This window comes from Cucurbita moschata, unplaced genomic scaffold, assembly GCF_002738365.1.
Source record: "Cucurbita moschata cultivar Rifu unplaced genomic scaffold, Cmos_1.0 Cmo_Scf00013, whole genome shotgun sequence".
In the NCBI taxonomy this organism is placed as follows: Eukaryota; Viridiplantae; Streptophyta; class Magnoliopsida; order Cucurbitales; family Cucurbitaceae; genus Cucurbita; species Cucurbita moschata.
Genome location: NW_019268529.1, coordinates 421,156 through 432,545, shown reverse-complemented (window position 1 = coordinate 432,545; position 11,390 = coordinate 421,156). Strand labels below are relative to the sequence as shown.

The 11,390-nt window shown below is 38.2% G+C and overlaps 2 protein-coding genes across 2 annotated transcripts; one reads left to right on the top strand and one right to left on the bottom strand.

Annotated features, from left to right (window-relative positions):
- Positions 1 to 862: 862 nt before the first annotated feature.
- Positions 863 to 4,038, top strand: LOC111451206 (probable protein phosphatase 2C 4). Its single transcript, XM_023091536.1, has 4 exons — positions 863 to 2,712; positions 2,790 to 2,903; positions 3,269 to 3,533; positions 3,632 to 4,038. Exons 1-4 carry the CDS (start codon positions 1,066 to 1,068, stop codon positions 3,745 to 3,747), a joined length of 2,142 nt encoding a protein of 713 aa, XP_022947304.1. The 5' UTR covers positions 863 to 1,065; the 3' UTR covers positions 3,748 to 4,038.
- An 831-nt stretch (positions 4,039 to 4,869) lies between these two features.
- LOC111451205 (U-box domain-containing protein 33-like) lies at positions 4,870 to 10,079 on the bottom strand. The gene is made up of 7 exons (XM_023091535.1): positions 9,257 to 10,079; positions 8,923 to 9,041; positions 7,939 to 8,048; positions 7,261 to 7,831; positions 6,608 to 7,156; positions 5,796 to 6,518; positions 4,870 to 5,205 (listed from the first exon to the last, which is right to left on the bottom strand). The coding sequence occupies exons 1-7, from the start codon at positions 9,546 to 9,548 to the stop codon at positions 5,023 to 5,025; spliced, it is 2,547 nt and encodes an 848-aa protein (XP_022947303.1). The 5' UTR covers positions 9,549 to 10,079; the 3' UTR covers positions 4,870 to 5,022.
- Between the last annotated feature and the right edge of the window lie 1,311 nt (positions 10,080 to 11,390).

The following is an 11,390-nucleotide window of genomic DNA, read 5'->3' as shown; positions in this document are numbered from 1 at the left end:
AAATAAAAATTTAGAAACCAAATTGAACTTTGCCTTTAAATTACAAATAATAAAAAAACATGGGAGAATATAGGAATTCAAAATAAAATTAGGGAAAAAAAAAAAGGCAAGTCAAAGCTACCTAATACTCTCAAATTGTAGTAAATGCAACGCAATTACTAACCAGCAACCACTCCACCACACCAAATTCAATAAATAATTAAACCCAACACACTCCAAAATAATAAATAATAAAATAAACAGCCAAATTTTTTTTAAATTTTTTTATTTTTTTGTAGGAGTAATTAAAATTAGGGGAAAAAAAAAAGTCAAATTTAGCTGCGGGAGGGGCAGAGAAGAAGAGGCGTAGACAAGAATGCTGTGGGAACTTGACAGGTGTCAGTCAACCAGTATTTTCATCAAACCATTGTTTTTGATCCAACGGTGATGGTGACGTGGTTCTCCATGCAAACATGTATTCATTTCATTTTTCCCGTTTGACTTTTTACTTTCTTGATATATTGCCACCTCATCCAACTCGCCGATTTATACGCGTGCTAAACGTTTCCCGCGGATTAAACTCGGCTCGTCGATTTTAAAATCGGGCCCACTTCAACCGCGCGTGAGTGTAACACTTGTCCACTTGAACGTGAAGGTTAACGATTTAAAAAAAAAAATATATTTATATTTATATTTATTAACGCTAAATTAAAGAAAGCTGTCTATATTTGAGTCCGAGTTAAACTTCCAACTATAGTCAACGCCCCACCCTACGGAAAATAATGAAATTAAATATTTTATTTTATTTCTTAAAATTTTTAATTTTTAATTTTTTTAGATTTGAAACCAAGACGGCGTTTTTCTTATTTCAAACAATCGCTACTCTAAAGTCAACGCCTTTGTCTCTCTTTCTCTCTCTCCGCTTCGTCGTCTTCTTCATCTTCCACTCGTCTTCCGTTTCTTCTCCATTTTTCTCTCTGTGGACACTAAGAAATATCCATATCATTAGCTGTTTAGGTCACTGAAAAATTCGATTTTGTTTCTTAAATTTTCATTATTTTTTTTTTTTATATAAAAGAAATCCCGATGGGTAACGGGATTGGGAAGCTCGGCGTTTGCTTCACCGGAATCAACGACGGTAGGCGGCGGCCGGATATTTCTGCTCTGTTATCGAATCCACTCGATGAAGGGCTTGGACACTCGTTCTGCTATGTCCGGCCGGATCCTTTGAGGCTGTCGTCTTCAAAAGTTCATTCCGATGAAACCACCACTTTCCGATCAATTTCCGGCGCCTCTGTAAGTGCCAATACATCGACGCCTCTTTCTACGGCCCTTGTTGATCTGTATTCGTACAATAGCATTGATCGAGCGGCGGCTTTTGAGAGTTCGACTTCTTTCGCTTCAATTCCTTTGCAGCCGATCCCTAAAAACATGATCAATTCGGGTCCGATTCCGGGTAATTTCAGTGGAATCCCTAGTTCGGGTCCTTTGGAAAGAGGGTTTTTATCGGGTCCAATTGAACGAGGGTTTATGTCGGGTCCATTGGATCGGGGGATTTTTTCGGGTCCTCTTGATAATTCTACACCTTGCGAATTTCAGAGAAGTTTCTCTCATGGTGGAGGATTTAATTCCAGATCTGGATCGAGAAAAGGCCGGCTAATTCGGATTTTGAGAAGCGTAATTTCGAAGTCGATTTATCGAGGGCAAAATTCCATTGTGGCTCCGATTAAAGCGGTTAAAGAACCCGATTGGATCGTCATGCCCGAGAAACATAATGAGAATTTGACTGTAAGTAGTTTAAATTTCAGTAGTGAGGGAAGTTTGGAAGACGATGATTCAATGGAGAGCCAAAATCTGCAGTGGGCTCAAGGAAAAGCAGGGGAAGATCGTGTTCATGTGGTGGTTTCGGAAGAACATGGTTGGGTTTTCGTCGGGATTTACGATGGATTTAACGGTCCTGATGCTCCTGATTACCTTTTATCGAATCTATACTCCTTTGTTCATAAGGAACTTAAAGGTTTGTTATGGGACGAAAAGCTCGATTCCGCCGGAGTTGCCGCTCCGGCCACTTCCCCTGTTCGATCTGAGAATCATCCTTGTCCAGAAACAAGAGATTGTTCGCAGGTTAACGCTTGTTCTCAGTGTGTTGAACAAGAGAATCATCCTTGTGCTAGTGGCGATGCGAATTCTGGATCGAATTCGAGGAGAAAAAAAGGTAAGAATTCAAGAGGAAAGTTTAAAGGAGCTTCTGAGAAATGGGAGGATAATCAGCGGAAATGGAAGTGCGAATGGGATCAGGAGCGATTAGAGCTCGATCGGAGGTTAAAGGAGCAGTTGAATCGATCTGCGTCGTCAAATGGTTCGAGGTCGATTAATCATTCGGATGTTTTGAAAGCTTTGTCCCAGGCATTGAAGAAAACAGAGGAAGCCTACTTGGATATTGCAGACAAGATGCTCGATGAAAATCCTGAACTGGCTTTGATGGGTTCTTGTGTGCTTGTGATGCTTATGAAGGGAGATGATGTTTATGTGATGAACGTTGGCGATAGCCGAGCTGTTTTAGCGCAGAAGGCGGAGCCCGATTATTGGCTCGGGAAGATTCAACAGGATTTGGAGAGGATTAATGAAGAGCCAGTTCATGACATTGAAGCATTAGATGGAGATAGAGCATTCACATCAGCTAACCTTACTGCTTTTCAGCTTTCCATGGATCATAGCACCAGTGTTGATGAGGTGATTGTGTGTTCTTTAGAATTGCTTTGTTCTGAAATGATGTGAAAGATTTAATTCTTGTTGTGATTTGCTTACAGGAAGTTCAGAGAATAAAAAATGAACATCCTGATGATGCTGGTGCCGTGATGAACGACCGTGTGAAAGGCTCGTTGAAGGTTACTCGGGCGTTCGGTGCTGGGTTCCTCAAACAGGTTGGTGATCTTTTCAAAATACTTTTGAATGCGTAATTGGTCTGGCTCGTTATGAATTGAATTGCATTAATCTCGACTGCAAATGTTCGTATCTCTACCATTTTTCGTCCTGGTTGATTATACTCGTTCGGGTTGTTATCATTTAATCAAGGCATGGAACTTGTCCCATCAAACCACTGATTCATTGATGAAAAGTGATAAGCATCTTAATATCTCGACTTGATTCGGCCTGTCGATCCCATGAGTTATGGTTGTTAAATGAACTGGCTGCTTTGCCATAGGGACTGAGAACTGGATCATCTTCTTCACCCTGGACTGATGCAAAGTTGTGCATTAACATTGATCATTTTTGTTCTTATGAGCAGCCTAAATGGAACAATGCACTGTTGGAAATGTTCAGAATCAACTACGTCGGGGGATCGCCATACATCAATTGTCTTCCATCTCTCTACCACCACAGATTGGGACCAAAAGACAGGTTTTTGATACTATCATCTGATGGACTCTACCAGTACTTCACAAACGAGGAAGCTGTTTCGGAAGTCGAACTTTTCATCGCCTTGCAACCCGAAGGAGACCCGGCACAACATCTGGTTGAACTACTGCTGTTTCGGGCTGCAAAGAGAGCTGGTACGAAACGAGACACACCCTAAAAGCTTCTCTCTTTTCGTCTTTCATATGAACACTGATATTCAGAATGCTAAACTTGGCTATATGGTTACATACAGGTATGGATTTCCACGAGTTACTCAAAATACCACAGGGCGATCGGAGGAAGTACCACGACGATGTATCGATCATTGTAATTTCATTAGAAGGGAGGATCTGGAGATCCTGTGTATAAAATAGTGGAAAGAAGCAGGTAGATGATATAGAGAAGAACTCAGTAAAAGGTCAGGCTTTTTTCTTTATGTTCATTTTTCTCTTTTTTCCCTGATCACCATTGTAAGAAACGGCGATTAAGGTTCTTGGAATTGCCTCATGAACTTAATTCTGCAGTTTACTTGGTGGCAAGGAGATGTAAAGTGCAAAAGCTTGTTCTTTCTTAATAAAAAAGAAAAGAAAAAACTCCCAAAGAAGGAAAAATTTGTAATTTCTGAATAATTGATCTTATATTCCTTTTTGAACAATGGTCTCTCCTCTCTTCTTCTTCTTCTTCTTCCTCCTGTTCTCTTTCTGGGTCTTCTCTCAGTCATCTCTCAGTATTTGTTTCTGGCCGACGGTTCGTAGGGGTTCCGGTCGAAAGACCGTTCCCGATCAATGATTTATCAGAAACATATTTCATCAAGAAACATTGAAACATCATTACATTCAATGTTTTCAAGGAATTGACCTGTTAAACAAACAACGCTTAGAACAATCAATTCCCTTTGCATTTCAACCAGAGTAGTTGCAGTTTGAAAATTTTGTATGGAATTTAATTCGAACCCCAAAAAAGGAAGTGAGTAAATATGAGCTGATCAGCTCAACTGACTTATTTAATAGAGGTGGATGTGTTGATGTAGTTGGAGTAATAAATCAGACAAAGTTGACCAAAACAGAGTGAAGAAGAGACAGACCCACCAATTAAAACTCAGGACAGAGGCAGCCCCGTCCGACAGAACAGTGGGTCCCAAACGAGGTACAATAGGACACGTGGGGAAATGAGAATGTAAGGTAGAGATTGAGATGGGAAATGGATTAGTTATGATTCTCCCAACTGTTATCTGCTCTGGAATTCTATCAGTAAATGCAAAGGAAATATCAGTTGGGAAGATGAAGAGTGAAGGGCAGACCCTCCATTCTCTCTCATTTTGGGACATTAAATTTTGACATAAAGGAGTTTGAGTGCCCTTTGAACTGCACTCAGCTGTCTACTGATTCCTTTGTACCTCAGCAGCTGTAGGACACCTTAACCTTTGGACTCTCTTATTTATGATTCTTGTTCTAACTTTTAATTATATGGTTGGGAAGTAATACTCCAGAATTTAGGGGAAAAACCAGAGCAAAGATATGTTTTATTTCTGCAAAATTTCAAGTATCTACACTGACGAAGGATGGCATAGGAACATAGACATAGCTTTGTGATGATATAAACAACATATTATACACCAATCAGACCTGTTAGATAGTGGGATTGTCAAACTCTGGAAAGCCAATCTTGAATGGCGAGACGCACAGCATGATTTGGAGTAAGCTGCGGGTGGCTGAGTTTCAAATTGGTCATTGGAGAAGTTTCCCGGCCATTATTTAGCCATTCACGTATAGCTTCTCCTTCGTATGTGAAACCATCTGCAGCCACTTGGGGATCCTGCATGATCTCCTGAAACAAATCCAATATATATGTGTGAGATCCCACGTTAGCTAGAGAAGGGAATGAAACTTTCCTTATAAGGGTGTGGAAACCTCTCTCTAGCATACGCGTTTTATAACCTTGGGAGAAGCCCAGAAGAGAAAATCCAAAGAGGACAATATTTCCTGGCGGTAGGCTTGGGCTGTTACAAATGGTATCAAAGATAGGTTATAGAGCGGTGTGCCAGCGAGGACGCTGGGACCCAAAGAGGGTGGATTGTGAGATTACAATTTGGTTGGAGAGGGGAACAAACCATTCCTTACAAGGGTGTGGAAACCTCTCCCTAGCAAACGAGTTTAAAAACATTGAGGGAAAGCCCAGAAGGAGAAGCCCAAAGAAGACAATATCTGCTAGCGGTAAGCTTGGGCTGTTACAATATGTCAGCCCATAAAAGCATGGTTTTTGTTCATAAGAGATTCAAACATGAGGGGCACTAAGCCTTAGCTTTCACTACCAAAGTAAATTTCAAAACCATTTTAACATGAAATAACTTTCTAGCATGTTGTAAATCACTGGCAAACAAATACACACATTTGAAAAAAAGATAAGAAACCACTAACCTGAAGAATGGGGCACAAGAAATAAGATGGCACAGGTCTCTCTTCTGAGACATGCAGTTGCTTTAATTCTCTCACGAGACTAGGTGTCAGCTCAGGTCGATCACTCCCCTTCAGTTCACAGCATTGTAGACCAATGTCTACGAACCTCTTTGCAACATCAATAGGCCACTCTCCAGCAGACAAGTCTAAAACGGACTCGAGCTGACCAAATGAAATGGCCTTGCGCAACTCACTTACTAATCCAACTATTGGTTTCCCAGTGAGCAACTGCAAAATGATCAGCCCAAAGGAATAAACGTCAGACTTGGGCGTCAGAACTCCTTCTCGCTGACACTCTGGATCTGTATATGAAAAGGCACCCTTTGGTTCAGTGCTCCGCCTAAAACTTGGGCAGTACAGTGTGTCTTCAGATATCAGCCTGTAAATACCAAAATCACAGATCTTGGAGATGAATTCAGAATCCAAAAGAATGTTTTCAGGCTTCAGATCCCCATGGACAGTGTTTTCGGGTTTTGAAGAGTGCAAGAAGCAAAGGGCACTTGCAATTTCAGTGATTATCCGTGCTCGAGTCTTCCATGTCAACGGAGGAGTATTGCCTTTTGGGAAAAGGTGATTTTGGAGGTTCCCATGGGGAAAATACTCGTATACCAGAGAGCAGGCTTCCGTGCATACACCGAGCAAAGTCACCAAATGAGGATGTTGTAGTTTACCCAATACTTCAACCTGCAAGCAGAAGAGAAAGGCTAACTTTAATCATCAGCCTTAAACACAAAGAAGAATAGATCTTTTAATATCTGGTTTAGAAAATTGACCTCTTTTTGAAACTCGGCTGGACCCAATACATAATGTGGATGCAGCTTCCTTATGGCAACAGTCCTACCCAACATTTCACCCTTGTAAAGACGACCATATCCTCCCTGAGCAATCTTGAAGCTTTGAGAGAAGCCACATGTGGCTGTTTGTAGTTCCAACAATGAAAATTCAGCCAGCTGAGTTTGATTCTCCACAAATCCGATCGATCTGTTATAATTCGCAGAAGCAGCCTTCTCATGTTTCCATTTGGACAGCCAATTCAGAGCATCTATCTTTTGGCTTTGAATCGTCTGCTTTTCCTTCCTGAGAGCTGCAATGGATGCTTGTATACTTTCGAGTTCTGTAATGGCTTCTTCATGCTTTCGAGTTACTTCCCGTGTCTGAGTGTCAAGAAGAGCAAAAGTTTTCAATGTCCTCTCTAGCTCCTCAAGTATTTCAGTTCTTTCTTCTGAGAGAGCTTCTTTCTTCTCAATGGTAATCCTCAACATTCTCTCTGTCTCTTTCCTAAGATCAATTTCATGTTCATTGACACATTTGAAGACCTTGAACTAAAAGTAAACAAAAGATTATCTTAGATTGATAAGAGTAACAAAATTCTTATGACAGGGCATCCTAGAAGTAAGTTCATACACAACACAAACATTATGGTTACCTTTTTTATGGATTCTGCAGCATTTTGTTCCATCTTTCTACACATCCAATGCACCTCAATTGCTTCATTCCTTGATGCTTCTGCTTCTATAACAGCATCTTTAAGTTCACCATATAAACCCCTTTCCTCAACCCTTGAATCAGAGCTTGTTGACTCTCTCCCTTCAACTGATGAATGTCCTGAATCAGAGCTTGAGCTAGCTGGACTGGAAGAAATCTGCAGAGGGCAGGGAAAGTATCTAACGGAAGAACTCGACACAACACCTTCTACATCAAAGGGTTCCTTGTTAATGCAGTTTAAGCTTTCAATTATAGCATTAGCAGAACTAGATTGAGAATCTTCCAGATTGAATGAGTGACTCTCATCATTCAGAGATGACTGAGCAGGAAAGTTTTCTGTGATAGCCAGCTCGGGAAGAAACAATGATGAAGCAGAACTTGAGCCTTCAACAGCTTCTCTGGTCCATACATGCTTCCCTTTGTTGACAAACCATATCTCACATGGAAAGGGGATATTTCTGGCAGCATAATCTGCTTTACTAGAGCTCTTCTTTACTTTCACTTTCACACAACTGCATTAAACATTAAACGAAGAACCGATAATCTTGAGCAATACAGTATGAATTCTAAGAAAAAAGGCGGGATCGGGCGAAAACAAATGATGAAATGCTTAACTTACCTATCCGCCATGGTCCCCATGACAAGCTTCCTAACTTTGAATTTGTTAACCAAATCTACTATCCCTGTGTGAACTTGTTCAGCTTCCATTAGAACAATACCAGCTTTGACCTGTAAAGGTAACTCCTAAATGAGCTAACCCAGTAAAGAATAAATGAGAACGAAGTAATTTAGTTTCATGATGCCAACTAGTGTGTTCAATTATGGTTTTCCAAGTTGCCGTCTCAGTTGGAGGTATGAACGACGACATTGAAAGTCCTAAGAACACAAGAAATACTCCTACCCATTAAGACAAAAGGAAAGATGATCTCATCAAAATTGGGATTCTCACTCACAATTGAGGTAAGGTATCAGCCTTTGAAGCATACAATTAGGAGATTTGTATAACTCAAAAACTATGATGGATGAACATAGATCATTTTTATGATTTCTTTCTTTTATACCCCAAGTAGCCAAGCTAGCTTATGTACAACTCGACCCTATAACATTGTTAGATGAAAGTCCCACGTCGGCTAATTTAGGGAATGATCATGAGTTTATAATCAAGGAATACTATCTCCATTGGTATGAGGCCTTTTGGGGAAGCCCAAATCAAAGCCATGAGAGCTTATGCTCAAAGTGGACAATATTATACCATTGTGGAGAGTCGTGTTCAACTAACATGAGTATTACGAAATTCAGAAGATTTTAAAATCTCAAATAAGTGGCTACATACAATGAGGTTTGAGCCAATCATTGTATGAAGAAACAAAAAAGCACAAAGATGATACCTTCCAAAAATCATATGCACATATAGATTATGGTATGCAAAAGCATGTGGAAGCTAGGATGTTATTATGTATCTTAAAGCATAGTCAATGGAGAGCACCAGAAGACATGGAAGTAAATAGCTTAAGAATTAGCCATTTTGAACAATATTTAAGAATTAGAAGTCTTTCAGCTTCACAATTCCATATAAAATTAAGCGAAAACATTTAAATCAGACCTTGGCTCTATGGCAAAATCCCAAGTAGTTTTCAAGAACCCGAGAAGTTTGTTCCCACTCCTTCTTCCTGTATGCAGCCACCACATCTGTATTCGCCTGGCTTGCAGGTAGCTTCCCTACTGCATTGAAATTAACGCACCATGGTTATACAATGGCAAGCCTAGAGTAAATGAACAAATCATTTCAAATCCCAGACATAAAATTACGATTTGAATCACAGAGAAACTGCTATTGGGCAACGATTTGGATCCGGAATTAGCAAGTTCTGAAGAAATAACATAGAATCAAGAAGGGAATTATCCAGAGACTAGCATAGAATCAAGAAGAAACTCACGTAGCGTGGGAATGACAGAAGAGAGCTGATGAACATGGAGGAGACGAATTTGTCTATCACGAAAGCGACGGAATGTCCACCGGAGCAAACTCGCAGACTTCTCAACTGATTTGCCAATAGCCACATAAACAAAATCAGCGCCGTCGTCGTCGTCGCAAGAAGCTTCTTCGACGACGCCACGCAAACGAGGGATCACCATCGGAAGAAGCAAAGACGAAGACGAATAGAAGCCATGAAAGGCGTTAAGAGAAGAAGGAAGATGAGGAGGATATGGCGGATTCAAGAGCTCCATCAACTCCGATCAGAAGCCAGAGGCGAAAACAGAGGCAAACGACGGGATGTGGGGGAAAGGGAAGGCATGTGGCGCGTTTATCTCTCCAAAACACCTAAAACTGAGATTTGCCTTAACGCCTTTCTTTATACTCTCTGAAGGGAATAATTCCTTTTCTGCTGCTTTATTCCAAACAACCCTTGACTTTTGCGCAGACTTGACATCGACCCAACCATTAGAATTTAGGGCTTTTTCTATTCTTCTTCGTTTTCGTCTGAAAATCAGTCCGCCATTAACGCTCCTCGCCAATTGCAGACTCTTCTTCTTCTTCTTCTTCTGGCCCTTTCGTCGCCGTCTCCATGGAAGAAGACAGAATTGAGGCTACTTAAAGTCACTGCAAGAATCTCTTTAACCAGTGATTTTGACGGGATTTGAATCTGAGACGCAGTGCAAAAAATTAGCCACTGAATCAATGATCTTCCCCTTCCTCCATTATTGTTGGAATCTTGCGGTTCTTCCCGTCAAACACATACGAAAGTTAAAAGTGATGAAACTTTTTTTTTTAGAACTTTATGTCTAAAAAAATATAATTTTATCATATTTTCTATAAATATATATATCTTGGGTGGTTCATTTTTTTTTTTAACTAAATTATAATAAATATTTACAATTAATTAATTTTTTTTATTTTTTATTTTTTACTACTATTGGTAGGAGTTGTATATAAATGGGATAAAATTTTGTTTAATAATTAGGCAATATTTTGACCAATTTTTATAATAAATAATTAAAAAAGGGAGATGGATGAACATTAATGGAAATGGAGAGAGAATTTTTTTTTTTTTTATGTTTTCCAATTGCCATAAACTACAAAATAAAATAAAATACACTTTTCTGCTATTGGTCCAGAGGTAACAACTTATTTAAAATAAATATTTAGAAATAAAAAATAAAAAATAATCGGGCTGTTCTGATTGGCCGCGATTGGATTAGAAACACTAATAATTGATTAGGAAACTAAACGTGGAAATTCATAGTCAAATTAGCAACTGTTAGATCATAATGCAATTTGTGGAGATGAAAATTATCTTTATTTTTTTTTAATTAAAAACAAAATTTTGATAATTTTCAATGTTGTATCTATTTTTATATATTTATTATCCATTATTCCAACTAAAAATTATATAAATATTATTTTATTTATGTTTTGCAAATGAAAAAAATAATAATGTTTTGCTTTCAAAATTATGAAAATAAGAATGAAAAAAAATTAATGCACAAAAATATTTTATTAATTTTGAGTTTATATTCTAAAATAACGAATTCATATATTTTAAAATGAATTAATAATTATTTTCAAATATTAAACATAAATTAAACTGCCTCTAATAAAGATTTAAATTCGTAAATTTTTTTACTATAAAAATGTATATGTATATATATAAAAATGTATATGTATATATATAAATGGTCTGAATGAATAAGAAATAGATAAGGGAATCAATGATTCTTATTCCACCAAGTTGAAGCTATATATATATAATTAAATATTTAATTTTTTTTTTATGAATACGTGAATTGGGTGTGGAATATAATATAATAAAAAGGGAAGAATATTCGAGGATAATTCTTTAGGATTTAAATGTTATTTTATTATTTTAAATATATTTGGCACCCAATGGATTGCATGCAGATGTCGCTGTCAGACCAAACTGCTTATGCTTATGCCCATCGAAATTTTATAAATTTATTATTATTTTTCATTAATTAATCTGATTAATTTCTAATCTTTTCAACTAATTATTTTTAAATAATTCAAGAGTATCTAAAGAGAGACAAAAAAAAAAAAAAAAAAAAAAAAAA